The sequence below is a fragment of the Muntiacus reevesi genome, chromosome 3 (genome assembly GCF_963930625.1).
Source record: "Muntiacus reevesi chromosome 3, mMunRee1.1, whole genome shotgun sequence".
Classification (NCBI taxonomy): Eukaryota; Metazoa; Chordata; class Mammalia; order Artiodactyla; family Cervidae; genus Muntiacus; species Muntiacus reevesi.
In genome coordinates, this window is record NC_089251.1 from 13,115,764 (window position 1) to 13,143,210 (window position 27,447).

At 50.2% G+C, this 27,447-nt stretch overlaps 1 protein-coding gene across 3 annotated transcripts; it reads right to left on the reverse strand.

The window, feature by feature from the left end:
• Window positions 1–817: 817 nt before the first annotated feature.
• PTGS1 (prostaglandin-endoperoxide synthase 1) lies at window positions 818–27,181 on the reverse strand. Of its 3 annotated transcripts, none has more exons than XM_065927177.1 (11): window positions 27,111–27,181; window positions 26,929–27,018; window positions 20,467–20,583; window positions 19,919–20,059; window positions 19,428–19,571; window positions 16,442–16,623; window positions 16,248–16,331; window positions 14,106–14,352; window positions 11,467–11,753; window positions 3,301–3,448; window positions 818–1,743 (listed from the first exon to the last, which is right to left on the reverse strand). In XM_065927177.1, the coding sequence occupies exons 1-11, from the start codon at window positions 27,115–27,117 to the stop codon at window positions 1,568–1,570; spliced, it is 1,623 nt and encodes a 540-aa protein (XP_065783249.1). In that variant the 5' UTR covers window positions 27,118–27,181; the 3' UTR covers window positions 818–1,567. The 3 variants fall into 3 exon arrangements, with proteins under 3 accessions (XP_065783249.1, XP_065783246.1, XP_065783247.1); XM_065927174.1 differs by having other exon boundaries at window positions 818–1,923; XM_065927175.1 differs by lacking the exon at window positions 19,428–19,571 and having other exon boundaries at window positions 818–1,923.
• Between the last annotated feature and the right edge of the window lie 266 nt (window positions 27,182–27,447).

Here is a 27,447-nt window from a genome sequence, read left to right on the forward strand (position 1 = left end):
AAATACCCTGCAAGTAAGGTGGAGGATACACCCCACCTCTGCCCTTAAACCTGAGCCAGACAAGCAAGATCAGGCCTGGAAGTGAGTCAAATCAGGAAGCAAGCGGAAGCCAGATGGGGGAACGAGCCCAGCTTTAGATTCAGCCAGACCTGGGTCCCAATCTAGCTCTGGCATGTTGGGGGATGTCACTTAACCACCCTAAGTCTCAATTTCCTTGTTTTTTAAAATGCATTTGTTTTGTTTTTTGGCCATGTGACATGTGGGATCTTAATTCTCCAACCAGGCATGGAACCCACACCCCTAGCATTGAAGTGCAGACTCTCAACCACTGGGCCCCCTGGGAAGTCCCGGTTCCCTTGGTTTGGAAACAGGGATTATACCACCAACTTCACACTGTTGGGTTGAAAATAACTGAGAAATGAAATATGTAAAACTGGCACAGAGTAAATGTTCTCCTCCCCAAATGCCTTTCAGCTCTGCTGCACACTCAGTTAAGAGAGGAAGTTGCTCTAATCAGATGGTGGGAACTGAATGCCACATTTCCTGGGGCTGGGAAGTTGTGTACTTTAGGAGAGCAGCCTGGAAAAGGCAATGCCTAACCCATGTCAGGAGGGTGGGGGTGGGGTTGGGAGGGGCAGGATGAAACATCAGTGTTGAAAGATCTAGACAGTGACAGGCCCCGGGAATCCCAGAGGAAAATCTCCTCCTGCAAACCTCCGGCACTTGTAGCCTGTGGTCAGGAGAAAGGTCACTTCCGTATTACCCCTGCTTCTGGGGATGGGATCAAAAGGATACAGATAGCAGGCAATTTGGAAAAAGCATTTTATTAACTTCATGAAAAACAGCTGCCGAGTTGAGACCTGAATGAGAACAGAGCTCTGGTGGCTTCCAACCAATGGCCTGGAGAAAGCCACCTGTTCTCTCCATATCCAGGGTCTCATTTGGGGTCCCACTGAGAAGACGGACACCCCACTTCCTTGCCCCTCTCCACGCAGGCAATGCGTTCTTGTTGGACATGAGATCCTCCTGCTCCGTGACTGTCTCACTGAACAGGAAAATGAATTCTCAACACTCTAGACATTTGGATCAGGACTGATCTAGAATGCCAGCCACTGTTCTGGATCAGCAACTAGGAGCACAACATTCTGGATAACCAGTCAGAAAGTCGACATTCTGGAGGGCCACCCAAAACTCTAGAATGCAAAATAAGAACCCCCTCACTTTCTAGATGATTCCATCAGAAGTCCCATATTTCAGAATGCCTAAATTCCGGATCAACTAGAAATCTGACATTCTAGGTGGTCACCCAGGAACCCAGGGTTCTGGCATGCTGAAGGGATAACCACTCCTAACATTCTCGATTGTTCACCATGAATTCAGCATTCTAGAATGACAAACAAGAACCACAGTATTCCAGACCACGGGTGAGAGACCTAGAGTTCTAAATGTCTACACTGATGCTCTCGACGCCAAATCAGAAACCCAACATCAAAGACGATCCACCCCTCAGCATCCTGGAATGACAAGCAGGAAGCTCTACCATCCAGAATGCTGCTGCCCAGCCCCCTCAGAGCTCTGTAGGTGGCCGCTCCAGCCCAGGCCTGTCCTCCTGGTGGGGGTCTGGCACGTGGAAGGAGACGTACGGACATGTCTTGGTGTTGAGGCAAACCAGCTTCTTCAGCGTGGCCGTCTTGACAAGGTTGAAGCCCACCTCACCACCAAATGTGCTTGCCTTCCAGTACTCTGGAGAACAGATGGGGTTCCCTAAGAGGCCCTTAAGGGAAAAAGGAGCCCCCATTTCTATCATACTCTCCCCAAAGATGGAGCTCGGATGGCACTTCTCAAGAAGCAGCCCTGGGTAGAATTCCAAAGCATCGATGTCTCCATATAGCTCCTCCAATTCAGCTGCCATCTCCTTCTCACCTGTAAGAGCGGGGAGCCAGAGTCAGAATTACAATGCCATCTATTAAGATTCAGGAAGGAACCTTCTAGGTGCACCTTGTTCCAGGGAGAAGAAGGGACTTCAGAAGATCAACTTAAGCAAATGAGCAGGTGCCCTAAAATCTGACCTGGCTGATTGACCCTGCTCTAGGGCTGCCTGGAGATAAGGAATTTGCTACTGCAGATGGAGTCAAGGGCCTGGATCTGCAACCAGTGTGTACCTTGAAACAACTCACTCCATATCTCTGGGTCCCGATTACCTGATCCTTACAACAGAGAGAAGCTCCCCATCTAGTTTCCTTCATGAGCATGTTTCAAGGCCTTATCCTGGTCCAAGACCCTGCATTCCACTGGAGCTTCAAGTTCACACTTGTCCAAGTTCACATAAAGATTTAGTGACAGTGTTCTTTCTGTCTCTCTGGACTGTCACGGGAAACAGACGTGAAGCATCGCTACCTGTTTCCTCAAGTCCACCCTCCATGGGGCACCAGTATATGTCAGGGGTCAGGTCACACCCTGGTCATAGCCTTTCAGTGGCCCCTCATCATCTGTGACAAGAGTTTCCAAACTTGGCTTCCCAACAACTGGGTATCTTGAGCAACAACAAATATTTATATATATATATATTTATAAAATATAATATATATATTATATATGTGAGTGTTATATACATATGTGTGTTTTATATATACACACATATGTATATATGTATACACACTATTGTGTCTATATACATATCTGTATATACACACACACATATATATTCTTGGGCACCATCTGTGTGCTAAGTCCAGGCCTACTGAATCAGAATCTCTGGAAGAGACATCTCAGATTTGGTCTTTTTAATTAGTTTTCTAAGTGAGTTTTAGGAAGCTGGTCCATAAATGGGATTTAGGAACCACTAGACAGAATAAAACTCAAAACCTTAGCATAGAATCCAAGATTCCACCATGGTATGAGCCAGCCTCCTATCACCAACACCACCCTCTTCCTCACAAGCCTCTTGCTCCAGCCACACCTAGGACTGTTTTCCTGAATAGGCCAGGACCTTTGCAAGGCTCGTTCTTTTTAACCCCTCTGCTTTCGTACTTTCTGTTCCTCCACCTAGAAAGCTCTTCCCTCTGTTCTTCACTGGAAAATCCCTTTTTATCCTTCAAACCCAGATGAGAAGCCACCTTCTCTCCCCAGGCTGAGTCATCTGTAACCCTTGCCACCACTGGAACCATGCTCTCTCACCCCTCAAATCCCATGGTCACAGGGCTGGCCACATGGACCGCCCCTTCCGTTTCCTCAAGGTCTCCCTCACTTCAGCATGAGCCCCTGGAGGGCAGGAATCATGGCCAGGAAGCAGCTGCTCACCTGTGAGCTCCTGGAAAGAGGTGTAGGGCTTCATGCCAAACCTCTTGCGGTACTCATTGAAGGGCTGCAGCCTCAGCTCCCGTGATTCCTTGATGACATTCACAGCCACGTGCAGGATGTGGTGGTCTATGTTCCTACCCCCACCGATCTGCCAAGAGATAAACACGGCGGTGGTCTGAGAGCCAAGCCATGTTGTCCTGGAGAAGAACTTCAGGTCAGGAGTCCTTCCTGAGTAGAAAGTATTGCTCAGTCTAGCAAGCACCAAGCTGGGAACCCGACCTAGGTCTGCATGGCCATGCTTCTCAGCTTACTCATCTTATTTAGTTATTTAGATTTGTGTTTGTATTTTTGGCCACATGGAGTGGCAAGCAGGATGTTAATTCCCCAGTTAGGGATGGAACCCATGCACCCCTGCACTGGGAGCTTACAGTCTTAACCATTGGACCACCAGAGAAGTCCCATCAGCTTCCTCATCTTTAGACTGTAGAGTGGGCCAGGAGGACTTCTCTAGTCACTCACTGGACACATGGTTCCCCAGCTCTTTGAATTTAGGTGAGGACCTCCAACATCCTGCTAAGGAAGGTTCTGGAGCTATTAGGTACAACAACTAGGACTCTGCAGAGAGATGGCCAAAATGGCCACAGTCAAGAGCTCAAGCAGAGGGGACTGGCATTTCAGATCTTGAAATAAAAGGCAGAAAGGTTTCTAAGCTTTTAAGTGATGGAAACAGATGAATAGACAAACATTAGTTTGAGGGGGCCAAAACTTTATGACTTCCCTAAGATATTTTTTAAACTCTACCTGGCAGAACTGATGTGTCTGTCATTCCCCAAATCAGTTCTTATCACAGAACAAAGATATAGTCTTTTAATGGATCTTGCTAAGGAACCCAGGGCTTCCCAGGTGGCGCCAGTGGTAAAGAATCTGCCTACCAATGCAGGAGACATAAGAGATGAGGGTTCCAATGGTGAAAAATTGAAAGCATTTCCCCTGAAATCAGGAACAAGACAAGGGTGCCCACTCTCACCACTACTATTCAACATAATGTTGGAAGTTTTGACCACAGCAATCAGAGCAGAAAAAGAAGTAAAAGGAATCCAGATAGGAAAAGAAGTGAAAGTCTTGCTGTTTGCAGATGACATGATCCTCTACATAGAAAACCCTAAAGACTCTTCCAGAAAATTACTAGAGCTAATCAATGAATATAGTATAGTTGCAGGATATAAAATTAACACACAGAAATCCCTTGCATTCCTATACATTAACAATGAAAAAACAGAAAGAGAAATTAAGGAAACAATACCATTCACCATTGCAACAAAAAGAATAAAATACTTAGGAGTACATCTACCTAAAGAAACAAAAGACCTATATATAGAAAACTATAAAACACTGATGAAAGAAATCAAAGAGGACACAAACAGATGGAGAAACATACCGTGTTCATGGATTGGAAGAATCAATATTGTCAAAATGGCTATTCTACACAAAGCAATCTATAGATTCAATGCAATCCCTATCAAGCTACCAACGGTATTTTTCACAGAACTAGAACAAATAATTTCACAATTTGTATGGAAATACAAAAAACCTCGAATAGCCAGAGTAATCTTGAGAAAGAAGAATGGAACTGGAGGAATCAACCTGCCTGACTTCAGACTCTACTACAAAGCCACAGTCATCAAGACAGTGTAGTACTGGCACAAAGACAGAAATATAGACCAATGGAACAGAATAGAAAGCCCAGAGATAAATCCACGAACCTATGGACACCTTATCTTTGACAAAGGAGGCAAGGATATACAATGGAAAAAAGACAACCTCTTCAACAAGTGGTGCTGGGAAAACTGGTCAACCACTTGTAAAAGAATGAAACTAGAACACTTTCTAACACCATACACAAAAATAAACTCAAAATGGATTAAAGATCTAAATGTAAGACCAGAAACTATAAAACTCCTAGAGAAGAACATAGGCAAAACACTCTCCAACATGAATCACAGCAGGATCCTCTATGACCCACCTCCCAGAATATTGGAAATAAAAGCAAAAATAAACAAATGGGACCTAATGAAACTTAAAAGCTTTTGCACAACAAAGGAAACTATAAGTAAGGTGAAAAGACAGCCCTCAGATTGGGAGAAAATAATAACAAATGAAGAAACAGACAAAGGATTAATCTCAAAAATACATAATCAACTCCTGCAGCTAAATTCCAGGAAAATAGATGACCCAATCAAAAAATGGGCCAAAGAACTAAACAGACATTTCTCCAAAGAAGACATACAGATGGCTAACAAACACATGAAAAGATGCTCAACATTTCTCATTATCAGAGAAATGCAAATCAAAACTACAATGAGGTACCATTACACGCCAGTCAGGATGGCTGCTATCCAAAAGTCTACAACAATAAATACTGGAGAGGGTGTGGAGAAAAGGGAACCCTCTTACACTGTTGGTGGGAATGCAAACTAGTACAGCCACTATGGAAAACAGTGTGGAGACTTCTTAAAAAACTGGAAATAGAACTGCCATATGACCCAGTAATCCCACTTCTGGGCATCCACACTGAGGAAACCAGATCTGAAAGAGACATGTGCACCCCAATGTTCATCGCAGCACTATTTATAACAGCCAGGACATGGAAGCAACCTAGATGCCCATCAGCAGAAGAATGGATAAGGAAGCTGTGGTACATATACACCATGGAATATTACTCAGCCGTTAAAAAGAATTCATTTGAATCAGTTCTAATGAGATGGATGAAACTGGAGCCCATTATACAGAGTGAAGTAAGCCAGAAAGATAAAGATCATTACAGCATACTAACACATATATATGGAATTTAGAAAGGTGGTAATGATAACCCTATATGCAAAACAGAAAAAGAGACACAGATGTACAGAACAGACTTTTGGACTCTGTGGGAGAAGGCGAGGGTGGGATGTTTCGAGAGAACAGCATGTATATTATCTATGGTGAAACAGACCACCGGCCCAGGTGGGATGCATGAGACAGGTGCTCGGGTCAGGTGCACTGGGAGGACCCAGGGGAATCGGGTGGGGGGGGAGGTGGGAGGGGGGATCGGGATGGGGAATACATGTAACTCCATGGCTGATTCATATCAATGTATGACAAAACCCACTGCAATGTTGCAAAGTAATTAGCATCCAACTAATAAAAATAATTGGAAAAAAAAAAACTTAATAGCTTTTGCACAGCAAAAAAAAAAAAAAAAGAAAGAGAGATGAGGGTTCAATCACTGGGTCGGGAAGATCCCCTGGAGGAGGGCATGGCAACCCACTCTGGTATTCTTGCCTGAAGAATTCCATGGATAGAGGAGGCTGGTGGGCTATAGTCCATAGTGTCCAGCAGAGTCAGACAGGACTGAAGCAACTCAGCACGAACACATACTGAAGAACCTATTTCTATTGTTTTCCACTCTCTGTAGCACAGAATTGAGATTAAACAAAATTTACTGAGTGTCTGGTATTAAAAAGTGAACCCCTAAGAACCGGCTGCCACTAGAAAAGAGAAACTGAGCTAGGAGGTAGGAACACAGAGCATCAAGTCACTTCATCCAGACCAGAAAAAGTTGCACACAGGGATGCAGGTGACCCCATCTGCTTCTCCTTCTTTTTGCCAAGCCTCCTGGGAAAAGAATTGTAAGTTAGCAGGGAAGGAGCAAAAATCTCACCATGAAAAGTGCAATATATAAGCACATTTAGTTTAAGTAAATAGAGTTTAGTCCAAGACCAAGGGGCAATATCCTCTGAAGGGACGGAAATGGGGTTCAAAGCCCAGGTAATCTGATGAGACAAAGAAGGTGCTTCAAAGGGAATTCCCTGATGGTCCAATGGTTAGCACTTTAACTTCCCAGGGTCCAGGTTCCAACCCTGGCCGAGGAACTAAGATTCCACAGCCATGGGTGCATACTAAGTCACTTCAGTCCTGTCTCAATCTTTGGGACCCCCTTGGACTGTAGCCCACCAGGCTCTTCTGTCCATGGGATTCTCCAAGCAAGAATACTGGATTGGGTTGCCATGCCCTTCTCCACAGGATCTTCCTGATCCAGGGATCAAACCCACATATCTTATGTCTCCAGCACTGGCAGGTGGATTCTTTACCCCTAGTATTACCTGGGAAGCCAAGCAACACAGCCCAAAAGGAAAAGAAAAAAAGGACTCCAGAAAAATCTGATTCATAACTGTTAAGGAGCATAGGTCTAAAGAAAGTTCTATTGCTCTGGATGATTTGATAATAATGCTCAAGAAAGTGTTCAGTTTGGATAAAACAAGGACAATTGGGTAAGAAAGAGGAAAAGCATATGTGGCTAAAAGCATACACCCTGAGATAAAGCCAACAGAAGCTAGTACCAATCTCAGCTGAACTGGGAGGCTATTGTATGTTGACTTGGGTGTGTCCGCAAAAGAAACATTGAAGTCCCAACCCCTCTGCACCTGTGAATGTGACCTTATATGGACATAGATGTGATCAAGGTCATACTGCATTAGGATGGGCCCTAATCCAATAACTGGTGTCCTGATAAATAGAGGAAACAGAGACACAAGGAGGACTCCATGTAGTAGTGATGCTTCTATGAGCCAAGGAGCCCCAAGCATTGTCCGTCACCACCAGAAGCTGAGAGAAAGGCAAGGACCAATTCTCCCCTGGAGATTTCAAGGGTATGACCCTGCCATACCCTGATTTTGCATTTCTAGCCTCCAGAACTAGAAAGAAAGAATTTATGATTACCATTTGTGGGAGTTAACTCTAAGGGCTTTCTAGAGAAATGTTTAAAGATGGATCTCTTTTAATGGTCTAGATATTAGTAATGTTTAATAAATGTTTAATGGAGGTTTGAGTGGATCAGTGAATAAAAGGCATTAATTCTCAGGTGTCAGCTGGGAATATTTATTTCCTTTTCTGGATGTTTCTGGCTCAGATGGTAAAGAATCTGCTTGCAATATGGGAGACCCAGGTTCAATCCCTGGGTCAAGAAGATCCCCTAGAATAGGGAATGGCTACCCACTCCAGTGTTCTTTCCTGGAGAATCCCATGGACAGAGGAGCCTGGCGGGCTATAGTCCGTGTGTGCATGCATGCATGCCCAGTCGTGTCAGACTCTGCCACCCCATGGACTATAGCCTGCCAGGCACCTCTGTTCAAGGGATTCTCCAGGCAAGAGTACCGGAGTGGTTTGCCATGCCCTCCTCCCGGGGACCTTCCTGACCCAGGGATCAAACTGGGTCTCCTGCATTACAGGTAAATTCTTTACCGCTAAGCCACCAGGGAAACCCAGTCCCTAGGGTCTCAAAGAGTCAGACACGATTGAGCAACTAATGATTTCACTTCACTACTTTGTTTATGGAGAAACCACAGTAGCCTAACAGTCTTAGCATCTTTTTCCAGGCTCTCCCACTCACTGCTTATCAGAAGAGGAGGAGTGACGTAGTATCACTGGTGAGTTTTAGAGAACTAACTAGGCGTGCATTGTACAAGCATTCCTCACTACTGCTTTTGAACTCAGTTGACACCAGAGTCTGCTTCCTCTCATACTCCTTGTTCTGAGGGACGAGGAGGAGGTTGGGAGATATTTTCCTTGGTTCGATGCCTCCATGTCATGGTAACCAAATTTGTCTAATTTGGGGGTTTAGTATTTAAAAGCCTGCTTGTCAGCATAGATTATTTAAGTTTTCTAGAATCAGCTTTATCAGTAATAAAGGTGATATTTTAAACCTCCAAAAAAGAAAAAGAAAAAAGGAAAAGCATAAATGTCTGCAGCTTAAAGCCCCTTGGTTTGTGGTCCTTTTGTAACCCTGGGCAACAAAAACAGGGACCACAGGCAAATTATTTATGCTAAGGCTCTGTTTCCGCCTATGCAAACATGAGGAAGGTGGAAGCCTCCATCTGATATGGTTGTGAAATTGAAATAAAGAACACAAAGCAGCTATCACAGTGCTGGTCACAGTAACCCCGAAGTGCAGCCATGTGCGGGAATTCTCGGGGGAAGCCCTGTTTTATCACTTCTCACATTCTTTGTTATCCTGAGATATCCCGAGAACCTTTGGTACGCCGGTCCTTCTGCCTGGCGTCAGGAAACAGCAGAGCTCTTTACACACATCACCAGGGCCACTGCTTGAAAAGTCTTTGGGAGCCATGCAGCCCCCGACACAAGCGAGTATCTCTGCTCCTTTCTGTGCCCCCACCAAGAACAGAGACCTTAACCCCATTGGTGGCAGCCCATGCTAATTGCAGTCAAATTACCAGGAGGAAACCCAAACCCACGTGGTGCCACACCTTCATGGTAGGGCTTAGGGATAAAGCAGAGAGTGGCAGGATAGGAAGGAAGCTAGGATGGAGGAGATGGGAGCTCCCAAACATGGGGAAGGGAAGATTGAGGAGGGAGCTGGTTAAACATCCCAGGGGTAGGACTAATAGCTTGCTCAGGCTGCCATAACAAAGTGCCACAGACTGGCTGGCTTAAGCAAGTAGAAATGGGGACTTCCCTAGTAATCCAGTGACTGGGACTCCATGCTTCTGCTGTGGAGGACATGGGTTCTATCCCTGGTCAGGGAACTAGGATCCCACACGCCAGGCAGCACAGCCAAAAAACAGATAATAAATAAGCAAAAACTTAAAATAAAAACAAATAGGACTTTCCTAGTGGCAGAAGGCTGGGCGGGGGGGTTGGGGGGGGAGGGAATCACTGCCGGGGACATAGGTTCGATCCCTGGTCTGGGAAGATCTCACATGCCTCAGAGCAACTAAGCCCGCATGCTACAACTACTGAGCCTGTTCCCTAGAGCCCACAAGCAAAAACTACTAAGCCCTCATGTCCCAGCTACTGAAGCCTGTGCACTTAGAGTCTGGGCTCCCCAACAAGAGAAGCCACCGCAATGAGAAGCCTGCACACCTCAACTAGAGTAAGCCCGCACAGCAACGAAAACCCAGCACAACCCAGAATAAATAAAGAAATTACTTAAAAAACGAACAAACAAAAAACTAGAAATGTATTTCCTCACAGTTCTGGAGGCTAGAAGTCCAAGACCAAGGTGTCAGCAGGGTTGGTTTCATTCTCAGGCCTCTCCATGGCTTAGAGATGGCCATCCTCTCCCTTTGCTTTGCCTCTGTGCACACCTATATCCTAATCTCCTCTTCTTTTACAGACACCAGTCATAGCAGGACCCACCCAATGACCCCCTTTACCCTAATCAGCTCTTTAACCCTGCCTCCGGACACAGTCACAAGCTAAGGTCTTGGAAGTTAAGACTTCAACATGTGAATTTGGGCCAAGGGGGACTTCAGCCCAAAACAGAGGCCTATAAGTTAATAAAGACCTACTCTATGTAGGCACTCTTGCATACATCACCATACCCTGAATGTCTTCGTGGTCCTCTGCTATGTCCTCTGATCCCGGGCCTTTGCCATGCCACCCCCTCCATCCTAACACAATGACCCCAGGTCACAAATGTTACTTCTTTCCCTGGGAGACCCCTATCCATCCTTTGGATCCCTGCTCAACCATCACTTTCTTATCCGCAACCCCCAACTCTGGGCCTAAAGTCTATCTCCAAGTTCCCAGAGCACTGTGGGCTTCTATAATGTGATTCTTCACCTGCTCTTAGGATTCTGAGAGTATCGGGAAAGACCTTGGCACAGCACCTAACCTGTAGTAAGTGCTCTAACTATGTTAGTCATCACATGACTGTTGTTCCTTTCTGGGGTCAGCTGTTTTCATTTAGTTGCTAACACTCTGCTGCAACTCCAGGGACCATAGCCTGCCAGGCTCCTCTGTCCATGGGATTTCCAGACAAGAATACTGGAGTGGATTGCCATTCCCTTTGCCAGAACTTCCCAACCCAGGGATCAAACTCAGGTCTTCTGCATTGCAGGCAGATGTTTTTTTTACTGTTTGAGCCACTAGAGATGGCATGTGCCAAAAAAATACAAGGACCCAAGAACGACATTGACCTTGTTCACTACTGTATCCCCAGCGCCTGGAGTAAAGCCTGATATCATTGAATGAATGAAAGAACAACAGAATGAAAGAAGGAATGATTCCCACCACCACCCTGGAGGGGTGACACTCTCTCCCTTTCACAGAAAACTGGGGTTTGGATCCTGGAGCCCAGCTGCCCTCCCCAGCGCTCCCGAGGCTCACCCGGCCTGCAGGCTGGCGAGAAAAGGCATCCACCAGGGCCTCGACCCCGTAGTCCACCAGCATGGAGGTGTTGAACAGAAACTGCTCGTAGCTGTAGTCCTGGGGGCCCACCCGGAAGGAGTCGGGCATGAGGGGATGCCAGTGGTACAGCTGGTTGAACTCCATGGCGATGCGGTTGCGGTACTGGAATTGGGCCCCGAACAGCAGCTCTGGGTCGAACTTGAGCTGCAGGAAGTAGCCGCTCAGCTGCTGCACGTACTCCTCTATCACAATCTTGATGGTCTCCCCTGGGACGAAGGATGGGGCCCGGGGTCAGCAGAGCACAGGGAGTCAGCTATCGGGCTTGGGAAATGGGCTGGTTCATGCGAAGGGCTTGGTTCGACTTCTCTCTCGTTGTTAAGGTTGTTTGACTTTGTTGGGCCACTTTCACCTTGTCTTTTTGTCACCGGTTGTGAAAACAGAACCTTCTGTCTCAGGCTGGATAAGACAGGAGACTGTCCCAAGACAGAAGCCACCAGCTCGTCCCATGTTCCATGGGAAGGTCACAGGCCTGACTGATGGAGAGGAAGTATCTGGGGATGGGTTTTGTGACCCGTGGTGGCCACAATCCCATTAAAAGAGGCTTAGTGAGGCCACAAAAGATGGGCGGGTGGAGATTAACTTAGTGAGGGAATCTCAGCAGGCCTGAGTGGGGGGAGGGTGATGGGAGCTCCCAAGAGACCATTCTAAGAGCTGCAGCAACAAACAAGGGACATGGCAGACCTAAGTGAATCTCCTCTCGAATATAATCCCCATATGTTCCTATGTATCAAATTCTTAGGAGTAATTTTCCTCTGCCCTCTCAGGAACCAACTCAGAGCAAAGAGCCAAGGAAGACACAAAATGAATCTTCCACAGCAAAATGAAAACTGGTGAACTAACAATTAAAAGAAACACATTTTGGCCAATGAACCACTAGAAAAGTTGACTTTTAGCAAACTGAGCTAGAGCCACTGGAATTGCAAGCAGCAGACTCCGGTCTCAATCTTGACGTCACCACTTCCAGCCACCTGGGCTGGAGCTGTGTGACTTACCCTAAATTCCTTATCTGTAAACTGTGTATTATAATAACATCACTATAGGAACTTCTTTGGCAGGCCAGTGGGTTAAGACTCCATGCTTCCCCTGCAGGGGGAGCAAGTTCAGTTGCTGATGGGGTGGTGGGGCATCGGGGGTAGAACTAAGAGTCCCACATGCTGCATAATGCAACCAAAAAATAAATAAATAAGAAAATAAGCAAAACATGTTCACAAAGGAAATTTTAAAAAAAATAATGACATCAGTGTAATAATATTCACAGGGTCGCTGGGAGGAGTAGACAATGAACACATCTGTACTGCTTGGCACAGGGCCTGGCATAATAGGGAGGGTCCACACGTGTAGAAGTAGGAATCCCCTCCCCAAACGCACATGTCACAAAAGATCAGACTAAGGCTCACACTCCCTCCCCACACAGGAATGTACTCCCTGCGTGGCATAGTACAAGCAGCATAAAGTCTGGTGGCAACCAGACCTGGTTCAAGTCTCTCTCCGCAGAAAGGCCTTGGAGAATTCACCTACCCTCTCTGCATCCTAACTTTCATAACAAGGATAATCACGGCTGAGTCATAAGGCTGTTGGGGAGTGTTGAATGAAGCACTAGAAGGGCCCTACCTTCGGAGTCCTGCCTTTGGCCACAGCTTCATCACCAGTTGGTGTGCTGGGCAGACTGCAGACACAGACTTGCCCTCTCTGGTCAAAATCTCTGCAATCCTGGGACTTCTGAACCAGCCCCTTCTCGTTCTTTAGGTCATTCCTATGCCTGATGTGTGGCTCTTCCAGGCTCCACTGACCCGGGTACTGAAATTGGGAACAGCCATGCCCAGAGATGCCCAGAGGCGGGGGCAGGGGCTCACTGGTGACTCAGAGTGAACACGGTCTGGACAGGAGTGTTGGGGGCCAAGCTCCCAGGCAGGAAACCATCTGACATTTTAGGCTACAGACTCGCCCCCGTAGGGAACACAAAAATATCTTGTCCCTGAGTCACCAAGAAGCTACCAACCTTCAGGAAGGCAGAGGCATGCAGGGCAGGAAACCCAAGGATTCTGAAGCCTAGGCAAGCTGGGGTTTGACCTGTACTTGCTGAAGATGCCCCCAAGTGCTCCTGGATGCAGTATGATGGGGAAACTGAGACTTAGGGTGGCTGATCAGATTTGCTGTCAGCCACCCAGAGGATAATCAACTATCACACTGTCCCATTTTCTGAAGGCCTGTTATGTGCCTAATACTTTCCCATTCATCATATCAACTAATCCTTAAAATCATTATCATTCCCAGGACCACCCCCCCAGCAGTTCAGTGGTTAAGACTCTGCCTTCCAATGTAGGGGATGTGGGTTCAATCCCTGGTCTGGAAACTAAGATCCCACCTGCCACGCCGCGTGGCCAAAAAAAATAAAATAAAAGCATCATTATTCCCATTGCACAGATTTGGAAAGTGAGGGTCACTGAGGGACAGGGTCCTGCTCAGGAGTCTAACCTCACTGTCCCCAAGCCCTCCACTTGCCACTTCTCAGGACGGAGGGGGTGATTTTCCAGGGCAGGGCTGGGGGAATGCCTCACCGATGAGGATGAGCCGGGCCGTCTGGAAGAGCTGTTCGTCGCCCCAGGTGGGGTGCTCAGCCTTCAGCAGGTCACACACGCGGTTGTGCTCACGCAGCCAGATCGTGGCGTAGAGCATGAGCCCAGGAAGCAGCCCAAACACTTCCTGGCCCACCGCCATCTGGCTCTGGGGCGGGATGCCCTCAGGGTAGTGCATTAGCACCGGAGCCTCCTCCACCGACGGCGGGTACACCTCTCCATTTAGCATCTGCGGGATGGAGTCCCCTGGTAACCTGGGGAGGGGCGGGGAGCCAGCACCTGCACGGCTGACATCTGCCCACTGCCACTGACAGCTGCCCATAGCACGCGGGGCCGCTGTCCGGCCTTCGCAACCAAGGCCTGTGGATTCTATCTCCTAAAGCTCTCCTAACATGAGCCCCTTTCTGTCTCCCCACGGCCACCATGCTCTTCCAAGCCACCCTCATCTTCCACCCTGACTCCCCTTGTAAGTGACTCTATCCTTTAGACATTCTTCTCAGCTCTGCAGCCAGAGCAGTGCTTTAAAACACGGGTCCCCAACCTCCACGACCTAATGCCTGATGAGCTGAGGTGGAGCTGATGTAATAATAATAGAAATAAAGTGTAGAGTAAATATAAGGCGCTCAGATCATCCTGAAACCATCCCTTCTCCCACCGGTCCATGGGAAAATAGTCTTCCCCGAAACTGGTCCCTGGTACCAAAAATGTTGGGGACCCTTGCTTTAAAACATCCAAATCTAGCATCACACCCTGGCTTAAAAAACCTTCCAAGTCTTCTCTCAGCTCTTGGCAGAAATCAGAAATCCTTAATACGACCCACTCTCATCGGACGTCCAGCAGCATCTCCCGTGTTTCACTGCCTCAAAGTCACTCAAGTGACTGCCCCTCTCCAGCCTTGATACCTGAGAATCTGGACAGACCTGGGCCCTTCTTGGCCTCCCTGACTCCTCCTTATCCTTCATGCAACTCGTGGTTTATTCATAATTCCTAAGGAAGCCTTCCCCAGCCCCTGCACACTCTCCTGGCTTCTCCCCCTGAGGCAGCTATTGCAAGTGTAATTAATTATATGGCAGTTTCCTCCTTCACTCAGTCAATAAACATCAAGGACCTACTATATGCCAGATACTGTTCTTAGTTTGAAAGATTCAGCAGTGAACTTTCCATCTTGGTTTTTGTTTGTTTCAATTTGTATGGTCCAGCGTGGAAGCCACTAGCCACGTGCAGCCACTGAGATCTAGAAATGTGGCCAATGTGAATGAAGAGCTCGATTTTTTATTTCATTTACTTCAGATTTACATTTTTAAATCGAGAGCCCAGCTATCGGAAAGTCTTTATGCTTAGAACAACTTGGACATGTGAATCTACTTCCTCAACTGCAAATTTTATGAAATCTAAATGCTCATCAGAATCGCCAATGAAAACTTGGCACCCGAATTGAGATGTGCTGTAAGTATAAGACATGGGTCAGAATGTGAAGATTGAGCACAAAAAGTGAGATATTTCATTGACAATTTTTGTGTTGATTAATGTTGAAATGAGGATATCCTGGATATATTGGTTTAAATTCAAAATATATTATTAAAATCAATATTGCTTGTTGCTTTTTACATTTTTTAATGTGGCCACTAGAAAAATTTTAATAACTTGGATGTGACTCACATCTATGAAAGAGGGCAAATGGTACCTAGTTTATGCAGTAGATCTGAGGAGTGCATGAGATAATCACCTATGTGGCTCTCACATAACTGGACAGTGTGAGTTCAAACAAAAAGTCCTCATGGAACTAACACCCTAGGGTTTGTGTCTGTGGGCTTGAGGGCAGGGCTTGCAACTATCACAGCCACTGCTCACCTGCCCAGCACACCATACTGCCCAAATGCAGACTGTAACTGTCCATTTTCTGTGGAGCCCCAAAACCCACCTCCCAAGAGAATACGAGAGCCCACGTCTGCTCCTTGTCTGCTTCTCTTGCCTGGCACCTTCTCCCAGGGTTTACTGTCTCTTCTCCTCCCATGCACCTACAGCTTCTGCCATAGCACACCACCAAGGCCCCCCACCAACACCCTCTACCAGGGGAGGCCGTGGAAGACCCTTCCAACGCCCCATCCCCAGGCCCGGTGCTACCTGGTACTTGAGTTTCCCATCCTTAAAGAGCCGCAGCTGATACTGACGTTCCAGATTGTCTCCATAAATGTGGCCGAGGTCTACCTAAAGACAGCGGCAGAGTCTGCTCAGATCCCCGGGTCCTGCCCCACCAGCAACAACCTACCCGTGCCACATGCGGCCCAGAGAAGTCCAGACCCCTCCTAGGTACTCACCCCGTGGCCCAACGCCTTGGTGAAGCCAGGACCCATCTTGCCGGAAGTTTTGAAGAACTGATGGGTGAAGTGTTGCGCAAAGAAGGCAAACATGAGGTTGGTGCCTTGAGGGTCGGGGATGAACTTCCTCCTGAGCAGGAAGCGACGGCTCAGGACCCCGGCATCTGGCAACTGCTTCTTCCCTGATTGGGGAGGTAGGAAAAAGCAGTAGCTTCCTCCTGTCTGGATCTTCCTTGCCCCAGAGCCTTCTAGGTTTGCCAGACCAAACTGATTCACACAGGAATCCCACAGTGGACCCCACAGGACCACCTCCCTCCCACCAGACCACACCTTGCACCTTCTCTACCAAAAGACCCTAGAAGTATTCACGGGTGAAATGGAAGGATGTTTGGAATATGCTTTTAAAACTGAAATATATACATTACCATATGTAAAGTAGATAGCTAATGGAAAGTTGCTATATAACACCGGGAGCTCAACTCACTATTTTGTGGCATCCTAGCAGTCCATCAGGTCACTACGAGTCGGACATGACTGAGCGACTTCACTTTCACTTTTCACTTTCACACACTGGAGAAGGAAATGGCAACCCACTCCAGTGTTCTTGCCTTGAGAATCCCAGGGACAGGGGAGCCTGGTGGCCTGCCGTCTCTGGGGTCGCACAGGATTGGACACGACTGAAGTGACTTAGCAGCAGCAGAGGGGTGGGATGGGGTGGGGGGGCTCAAGAGGGAGGAGACGTATGTATACTTATGGCTGATTTATGGTGCTGTATGGCAGAAACCAATGCAACATTGTAAAGAAACTATCCTCCAATTAAAAAGAAAATAAGGTAAAGGGGATAGATGCAGTAACATTAGCAAATTGTGGATAAATCTTAAAACCTGGAGATGGATGCATAGGACTTCATTTCATTATCGTTTTCTCTCAACTTTTGTGTATGTTTGCTGCTTTGTACAAGTTAACCCTTCCCTGCCTCCAAAAAGAAAAAAGGAAAAACAAACATAAAAATACTTGGACTCCCCAGCCCTGGAACAAGGTTGCTGTGTTTGAAATCGGTTGTGCCATTTACTAAGAGTGTGAACATGGAGAAGTCATTCCATCTTTCTGAGCCTCAATTTCTTCATCTATAAAATAGGGCAAATGATATCTATCTTATGCAATGAATTTGAAGAGTGCCCATGTAAGCATGACAGAAAACCAGTGAGATAGAATCTCTTAAATCAAAAGTCAGCAAACTTTTTCTGTACAAGTCCAGATAGTTAATATTTGAGGATTTGTTGATATATGGTCTCTGTCACATCTACTCAGATTTGCTGGTGCTGCAGGAAGGCAGATAATACCTAAGGAACGTGACTGTGTTTCAACAAGGCTTTATTTGCAAAATAGGGGGTGGGGCAGATTTAGCCTTCAGGCTGGAGTTTGCCAATCTGTTTTAAAAGATGCCAGAACTTTCTATGTCTTGGGTAAAGACAAGTCATCTTGAAGTGTCTATCACTGTGAGGACAAGCATTAAGAAGCCTTCCTTAAGTAAGTCAATGTCAGATGACTTGGTACCCAAGACTGCCTTACAGAAAAGGCAATCTTTCACAGTACATCTATGAGGCCCAATGTCAATAGAATAACTCTTTAGATTGAAATGACTGACAGATTTCCAGTAGCGGGAAAGGTCATCAAGTACCCCAAAGGGAAGTTAGAGGGAGTAGTCTGCACACTGTAACCTGGATCTATCATTCAGATTATCACTGAGCATCGACTCAATGGACATGAGTTTGAGCAAACTCTGGGAGATAGTGAAGAACACGGAGGCCAGGCATGCTGCAGTCCATGGGGTCACAAAGAGTCAGGCACAACTGAGCGACTGAACAACAGCAAAGGACTGCTGGCCAGCAAAGTGTTGGCAGAGTCCAGAAGCTCTGAGAGACCAGCTTTCCTGGCAGAATGATCATGCTTTGGGATAGTGGCTACATGGGTGAGGGCAAACTATCGGAGTAGTGCCCTTGAGACCCAAATAAGGACACTGATACATATGAAAGGTTGCTGCTACTGCTGCTAAGTCACTTCAGTCGTGTCCGACTCTGTGCGACCCCACCCCTGGGATTCTCCAGGCAAGAACACTGGAGTGGGTTGCCATTTCCTTCTCCAATGCAGAAAAGTGAAAGTGAAGTCGCTCAGTCATGTCTGACTCTTCGCGACCCCATGGACTGCAGCCTACCAGGCTCCTCCATCCATGGGATTTTCCAGGCAAGAGTACTGGAGTGGGGTGCCATTGCCTTCTCGGATATGGAAGGTTATGAACCTGCAAAAGCTCACAAGTACCAGGCTGCACGGGCCCAGTGCTCAACAGCGACACCATGTGGTGGGAACTGAAGCAGCGGCAGTGGTGGATTAATGTCTATTTCGCCCTTTGTGGGCTTGAAGCTGAACTGATGGCTCTAAATTGAGTAAACCCCCAGGTCTGGGGACAACCAGGAGTGGATGAGAAAGAAGGTCTTTGGAGGAAGACTCCTGCCGATGAGACCAAGTAGGTTCTTGAACAACTAAAGAAAAACTGCGATTTTATGTGTAAACTGTACTGATGAAGTACGTAAGACTGTTCATATTAGTAATGAACCAAACTCAGAGTTGGCACCTGGTAAAAAGCTCACTATTCTTTCTTTCCTCCATTCCAGTTTTTAAGTCACCCTCATCGCAGCAGGACCCCACCCACTTAGTAGACAAAGTTTGGGTGAAGAGGAACCCTGGAAATACGGGAGCATTAGTTTGACTCTGCCACTGACCTCAGACCAGACCCTCCCACAACCTCTTTCTGTCCTCTTTCCCCAGCCCTATCCTCATCCCTGGTTCTGGATATGCACGTCTTGCCTTGGTCCACCCATCTGTGAAATGGGACAGTCATTGCTCTTCTGCTTGCTTTTTCCCAAAGGGAGCTGAGCATCTCCTGTGACCCACCCCAGGCTCAGCCTCCTCACCCCATCACCATTACCTTTGGTGCCCATGGGCGTGGGACAGTCTTGGGGCACGGAGGGCAGAATGCGAGTGTAATAACTCACATTGGAGAAGGACTCCCAGCTGATGTAGTCATGCGCTACGTTGTAGGTGGGAGGGCTGGGGATAAGGTTGGAACGCACTGCAGAGGGTGAAAATGATGGTGATGAGGGATTCCTGCCCCCAGTTACACCCCTCTTCCCCACCTTCTCTTGGGCTGTTTTCTTAGTTGTTTGTTTTTGGCTACCCTGCATAGCAACTTGTGGGATCTTAGTTCCCTGACCAGGAATTGAACCATTGCCCTCAGCAGTGAAAGCACATCCTACTCACTGGCCCACCATGGAATTCCCTGGGTTCTTCTTTTTTTATTTGGCACCCAACCCCCCCCTTACCCCCTGCCACTGCCCTGATCAGATGCCAAGAACTGCAGCAAGTGGCAGGATTTCTTGCTCCCCTAGATGAGAGGGACCCTGCCCCCCTGCCACCTACCTGTGAGTACCAGACGCATGAGCGTGTCCCGAATGAAGGTGGCATTGACAAAATCCCACAGCCAGCGCCCGTGCGTCAGCAGAAAGTGGACGAAAGAGGGGCTGGGCCGCAAAGTCGTCCGGAGCCAGGTCCATATCTCAGCTGTGGGGGCAGGGGGAGCCACTCAGATGCGCCCTCCTAGCAAGATTGGAAGCAGCCAGAGGGGAAGGTGGGAACTGGGGACAAGAGCCAGGATGGACAAGGGTGGGATTTAGGAGTCAAGGTAAAGCATAGGACCTTGGGAGTGTTGACACGTGACAGAGCCAGAACAAGAGAGGGGCCAGGAGACAGGACCAGGGTTGGAGGTCAGTAAGGCCGGAGCTGGGCGGTGTGGACTCACTACAGAGCCCGTAAGCAGGGAGTGAGATGTGTCAAGAGTAAGGGCTTGTGCTGGAGGGGGCAGCATCAGAGGTCAAAAGCAGGCAAGGAAAGAGGGCTGTGGCCAGAGACAAGGGTAGGAAGTGGGGGACAAGCCCAGGGGAGGAGTATGGGCTGGAGGCCCTGCTCACGGATGGTGCAGTTGGGGCCAGAATAGCCCGTGCGGGTGCAGTCACACTGGTAGCGGTCAAGGCCGAAGCGAACACAGACACCCTGGTGCTGGCATGGATAGTAACAGCAGGGGTTCACTGTAGGGGAGAAACAGATCAGGGAGCCCTCTCGTTGGGGCCAGAGGCATGGAGTCCAGTCACAGCTCTGTTCTAACTTACCCGACGTCTGCGTTCCCCTTAGCGCCCACTGTGTCCCCACAGCTATGAACAGAAAGCCCCTGGCCCTTCCGCTTCCAGACCTCACTCTGCATTTTCAGTCTTGCCCACGTCAGGCCCCCAAGGGAAGTCCCCCTTCCCTCCCAGCTGCCACCAAAGTGGTGCATATGCGTCCAAGCCTCAGGCTGGGACACTGAAGGCTAGCCACACAGCTGATAAGATGCTGCAGCCACAGGCTTCTAGAGCATTCACTTTCTGCCAAGTCAGAGCCAAGGGCAGAATTTATGGGGTCCAGAAAAGTATTGGGGTTCTCAGGCCAGCCCCTAGCCTCTGGGCACCTGGGCACTTAGGAGATAAGGTTGCCCACCATCCCTCTATTTTTGCAGAAGGAAAGGAAGAGCAGGTGTCTCAACAGATGTGGAAATTGAGGCCAGACAAGGGGAAGCCCAGAGAGGTCACTCAGCAAGTAGTACCAGACCACTTGCCCATCCCTTCCCTTCCACCCCCACCCTCATGGACTCAGCAGTCAAGTCCAAGGAAAGACATTTCCCAGAACTCCGTGGACAAGGAATAGGTTTGAGGGGAGTCGTGGCTCCCGTCCCTGATAGATCCAGCCCTGGCCCACTTCAGGGTGGGGTCTGGGCTCTGGGACCTTGAGAGAGATCAGGGACCTTGGGAACAGGAGACATGTGGCCGGAAAACTCTCTCCAAAGGGCGAGTGGAGCTCTGGCATCACCCCTCTCCCCAACCCCCTGGAGAATGGACCTCCAGGAAGTCCCTCCTCGTGTCTAATCCAGGTCTCCCCGACCACAGCTCCAGTGATCGTCCAACAGCCAGGTCAGAGACTCTTTGGAGCTCACTCGGTGCTCATTCAGGGCTCAGCAAGGGACAGAGAGGCTCAGGGAGAGCTGGCAACTTGGCCAAGGCCATGGAACAGAGTCAGGCCTCCTGCAGACCCAGGGCGCCCGGCCCCTGGCAGCAGCTCCTTCCCGGGCCTTACACAGAAAATGCCAGGTTCCTCCTGCAAACATGCTTCCTTCTCTGGGCTCAGAGCCAACGTGACAGGGAACTCCGATTCTTTGTGCATCTGAATATAGGGGGTCAAGAGGGCAGCAATAGGCGTGAGGAGCCCGAGAAGTCACCTCGGGATGCTGGGATCAGAGGGTTTAGGTCTCCTCACGTCACAGAATCATGCAAATAGTTTTGCTTAAGCCCTGGCAACTCCCATGGCCCCACAATAGCAGCTCTATGGCCCCTGCAGGGTGTAAAAGGAAGGAACCAGTGGGAAGAAGTCTGGACAAAGAGGCCTTATCAGACCAACACAGGCGGACAGGCAGGTGCAGGGGGGACCCATGGCAGGGGCCTGGCAGAACCCGCCTCCCCCTCCCACAGCCACAGGTCCAGAAACGCCAAGGAGCTCTGGATCAGTCCTGCAGCAGGTTCGGAGATCCTGAACTTATCTCTCCCTCCTGCTCAGAACAGCCTGCCATTCTGCCATGCCTCCACACTGCCCAGCTCCCAACCCTGGTACACCGAACATCCTAGCACTTGGCAGGCATAGGCACTGAGGCCCAGCCCTTTCTGGGCTGTTTCCCCATCCCTCCGCCAGCAGGGATCCCAAACCCAACTCAAGAAGTCCTTCCAGTTGGTCCTGGGGCAGCCCATCTCGCAGCCGCAAAGCCGAAAGCTCTGTTCCTCCCTGACCCAGGCTGCAGCTTCTCCCGAGTAAATTCCCTCCTAATCAACCCGACCCTGCCCACTGCGCATGCACCAGAAAGCTTCTCCAAACGTCCACACTCCGCTCTCCCTGGCCCCACGTCCCAACCTGCTCTACTCCACCACAAGCCTCCAAGAGAAAGGGCTTTCCTGGGCTTTCTCCTCCCTCCCAGAGGCCGTGCGCACAGCTGGGGCTCAACCCCAGGTCCTGGAGAGATCCAGCCATCAAGGAAATCCAGAGCTTAACAAATGTTTGTGGAATTTAAAATGAAGTGAGGAGACCGGCCACTCCAAGCTTGGTCAAAGAGGCTCTCTCATCTCCCCATCCACCTCCCCCAACTCCCACCCCCGCACACACAGCTGGTTCTGAAGTCTTGCCTGAGGGCTTCCTGCCTGGATCCCAGTAGCAGCAGAGCCGTGCCCCCCAGATTCAGAAGCTCCTGCCCAAGGCATCCCTCTCCTGCCAGGAGAGGCCCTTCCCCCTGGACCAGCTGTCCAACTTTCCCTCCCTCCTCCTCCTCTGAGATCTTTCCATAAACACCAGTGGCCCCAAGGCAGGAAAAGTACCCCCTCAATAAGGACCGCAGCTGTTGGTGGAGGCCCCAGGGTGTCAGGGTGGGCAGAGAGGAGACTGGGTGTCACTTTCCACCCTCTCCCAGGCTGACCACGGCTGGACTGTCATGACAGGCCAGAAGCCAGGGCTCTTGCTGACTCTCCAACCTCACTTATCTGCACCTGTGGGGGCTGGTGAGACTCCCCGGGGACCCCCCGCCACCACCACAGATGAGGGGACTCACCCAAGCCCACTGCTTCAAAGTTGCAAGAGGCAAGACTTGAACTCGCTTCCCTTCCCCTCCTTTCCTCCTCCTGGAGGTGCCCAGGCCAGGATTTGGGGAAGGGATGCAGGGAGGGCGAGTCCCTTTGTTTCATAGGCTGGGGATGACCCTAGGTGAGGCAGGTCTGTTACCTTTCCTTCAAGGTGGACCTGAAAATCCTGAATGAATGAAACCAGGACTCCAGAGGAATCACCATCCCCTGCCACAGTAGAGCTCTGGGAACTAGTCACAAAGGAAGGCCTTCCTTCAGTCTAACTTAAATCCCGCATGCTTCCACGTGTCCAGTGGAGGACATGCTGCACAATAAACCATCAAGAGAGAGACCTGGGGAGATGCAGACACTGATTGTAAAGTGTCTGGAGTCCCCACACCCAGCACAGGGCCAGGCACCAAGCAGTTGCTGGATGAAGATGTACGGGCAAGTGCCTGCTCTTCACAGCATGTCTGTGGGCAGACACCTGTGTCCTGTGGGCCTCATTTTTCAGTGTTTTCCAGGAAGGAGAGGGGACAGACAGGCTCTAAGGAAACCTCCCCCTCTTTCTCTCTTCTTCTCAACTCTGGATAAAACCAACTTATCTCCAAACGTCTCGATTCCCTGCATCAACATGATCCCCGCCCCTCCATCAGCAAAGAACCCGGCAGCTTGCTCTGAGTCTTCAAGCCACCCCAGAGGTGGGGTTGATCAGCAAGCCCAAAGCGCGCACATGCCCACTGATGAGGACAGTCTGGGGCTGCCTGGCTCCAGAACTTTCTGAGGATTCGGCAAGGAAGCGTCCCTCAGCCCAGAGTCAGGGTTCTAGGCAGAGTGAGGGAACACCAAGTTCTCTGGACACGGAGGCACCAGGCAGCAAGAGGACCCATTAAAGAGGCTGGACTGAAATTCCCTAAGAATAATATTTAGAGAAGTTCCAGGGGATTGGCAGCCAAAGAAAAAAAAAGAGCCCCGAGCAGCCCAGACATGGGCCCCAGCCCCTACACGCAGCGACGGCAGCGGCCAGGAGCCAGGGACCACCGCACCAGGCCCCGGCGGCCGGAAGAGTCCAGCTGGAAAGGAAGCCCCCTCTCAACCCACAGCCCCAGCTGGTGCTGCAGATAGGAGGTGGCGGGCCACAGGAAGCCTGCCCCACGTGCCAGGGTTAGCTGGCCTCAGGCCCCTCCACCTGGCAGGGAGCTCCGGTTAGGTCATGCCCCATCCCTAGTCGAGGGGGGAGCACTCAACCAAGTCCAAGAGCAGGAAGGGATGAACCTGAGCATTGAGGATACCCCGACACAGTCCTGTCCTCCAAGCCGGACTCCACCTCCCATCACAAGAGAGGCAGAAGCAGCATCCTCCCCACCACCTACCCCCAGGTAAGCCCTCATCTCCTCGGGGATCAGCCTTTGCTGCCACTCTGGGGACTAGACACAGGCTTTGGCTTTTCAGGGCAGATGCCTCTCCTAAGTGTCCGGGCACCTTAGACCTCAGTTCACCCAGAGACTTGGCGATGGGAAGGCAGCAAAACCTTCAACCCACCCCCAACCTGTCCTCCATCCTTTCCTCGAGCCTTACAGCAGCCTCCTTCATGGTCTCCTAGCCTTCAGTTTCATCTCCAAGTCATCTACCCCATCTCACTTCCCTGCTCCCAGGGGGATATCCTGAGCCCCAAGTCCCACTCCTCACTCTGCATCCAAAGGCCCATGTCTGCCAACACCTGCCTCTGTCCTACGGCTTCCTATGCCTGTCCATTCCCATCACTCAGACCTTTAGGCTTCTGCTCATACCCTTGCTTCTGCCTGGAAGAGCCCTTCCAGAGTCTGAGAGTAAAACCTCACCGCTTTCCCTCTCACTCACCATGTCCTCCAGGGTCCAGGTCAAATGTCACCACCTCCAAGAAGCCTCCTGCAAGTCCTCACACCTGAGACATAACTGTTACCCACCCCCGAGCCCCGCACACCCCTGAGCTTCCCTCAGTCATGGCCCTGGGCCCCTTGGATGGCAGTCTGTGGGCATGTCTGTCTCCTCCGTCGGCCTGCGAGCTCCTCCCAGCTCAGCCTCCAGGCTCCAGCCAAGAACTGGCATAAAGCAATCCCCTGGGAATGTTTGTGGCGTGAAAAACACAATTCTGCTTAAACACTTACAAAACAAAGATAAACAGAAAAGGCTAAAAGCAAAAGGGTACACCATGGCGGACTAAGAGCTGGTGAATAGACACAGGAGGACAGGGAGGGTTGGCCTCGGGGCCCCGGGGGCCTGGATGGGGCTGAACAGGGCCTCAGAGGAAGTGCTGGGCTGGTCCAGGGGCCAACGCAACGGGCCACTGGGATGACGTGGTCAGTCCAGGCTCTGCTACCGGGGTCTCAGGCCGATGGCAGCAGAGACTCAAATGGCTCGCCCCTCTGGGCCTCAGAGCTCCCTTCTGTAGGATGGGACTAGCGTCTCCCTGGCAGGGCTGCTGTGAACACCAACAACAGAGATGCCTACAGCCAGGTTTTGTAAACTGTAAAGTGCTGGCCACAGGAGTCTTCTTCCTCATCTTCCAACAAACTAGACCTCTACACTTGCCCAAACTCTTGCCTAGAGCACCCTTTCCTCAGCTTCCCCAAATACCACGCACTCAAACCCCCTCCTCCAGGAAGCCTGGTCTGATTCCCAGTCCACAGAGATGTCCTTCCCCTCTCCTCTGAGCACCGAATTCTTTCTCCTCTGAGCATCACAACAGAAGGCTCAGATCACTCCCCATCCTCTCCTGCCCCTATTTTGCAGATGGGATATGGAGACCCCGGGGAGGTTTCACATAGTTTGGTGAAGCTCTGTCCAGACCTTGCATGTGCATGCATGCACACGCGTGTGCACACGTGCACACACATACACACACAGAAACTGCGTAGGGAGGGAGGCTATGGGAAGGAGGAGCTGCATTCCTCCAGCTGAAACCTGGTACATGCATAGTGCCAGGCAGGGGAATTTTCCAGGATCTAACTTTCCCCGTCATCTTTGGGGTGAAGAAACTGGGGTCTATTGGCAGGGGAAGAGAGGAGGGCAGGGAGGACTCTGCAGAAAGACCCTGCAAAACGCCTAGAAAATTCCAGCCCTGAGTCCACTCTGTTCTGGGTGAACTTGAGGGCGCTATGGCCCCAACCTGAGCCTCCCTTAACTCATCTGGGCAGTGGGGACCTCCCAGGTGAAGATTCAGTCTCCAGAGGAAGCAACTCAGCCCTGTAAGTGTGTTTCCCCCTCCACTCTCCCCGGAATGGCGGGTGTACCCGGGGTCTTCACCCGGGCAGATCGTCTCCACCAGGGCTGAGAAGGGCCTGGAAAGTTAGAGGCTAGAGAAAGAGAACGCGCCAGCTGCTTTCCCCTGAGCCCTGCGGCTTCCTCCGAAAGGGGCCCGCAGGGGAAACAGAGAGGATTGTTGGGGACCGAGTCGACTGGGACCGCTGGGGTCCCAGAACAGGTGATGGGGCCTGGAGAGACGCGGTCCCTTTTCCCAAAGCCGCCCAAGATCCCAGTCAGCCCTTTCCCGGCAAAAAGAACCCCGTGGGGATCTAGCCCAGGCCACACCCCCGGGGGTCTGCAGAGAGCCCCCATCCCACCGAGAGACAGCCCCCTCCCCCCTCCCAGGCACCGCGAGCCGAAAGGGGAAGCTGGGCGTGCGGGAGGGGAGAGGGGGGTGTGGGGTGCCGAGCCAGGGACGCAGGACCGGGGCTCTTCTGGGGCAGGAAAGAGGCCGCCTACCTGGCGCGGGCGCCCCGGGGTCCGCTGGCAAGACGGGGGAGGGCGACAGTAGCAGGAGAAGCAGCGGGAATCGGAGCGAGATACTCTGCCCTGCAAAGGGAGAGAGTTGAAAGGCTGAGCCTGGCATTCAAGCCCCACGGGGAGGCCACGAGGGAAAACGGGGGCACCAGGGCCGGACTTACGGCTCATGGTGCAGGGTGGCGGTTGCGTGCTGGAGACGGACTCAGGCCCCTGGAGCGCGTCTCTAACTCTGCCCGGGAGCTCCGGCCCCTCGGGCCCGCCCCCTCCCCACCCATTCCCTGGCTCCGCCTCTCCAGCCAGCTGTCACCTCGGCCGCCTCCCTCTTACTTCCTCGGCTCTGCCTCCAGCCAAGACATTTTATTAATTATTCTGTGACTGGCCAGGCCACTAAGGTGGATTTTTCACCCCGATCTTTGAGACACTTGAGCTTTTAAAACCCAGTAGCCCCAGAATTGTGTCCATTTGGTAAGATAGGAAGCGGAGTACCAGAGGTGCAGG

What these genes read in the sequence shown, in the direction of transcription:
- PTGS1 (XM_065927174.1), bottom strand. An exon ending in CATGCGTCTGGTACTCACAG is followed by an intron (nt 19,572 to 19,918) that starts GTAGGTGGCAGG and finishes CACCCTCTGCAG; the next exon opens with TGCGTTCCAACCTTATCCCC. An exon ending in CCAAGGCGTTGGGCCACGGG is followed by an intron (nt 16,332 to 16,441) that starts GTGAGTACCTAG and finishes CGCTGTCTTTAG; the next exon opens with GTAGACCTCGGCCACATTTA.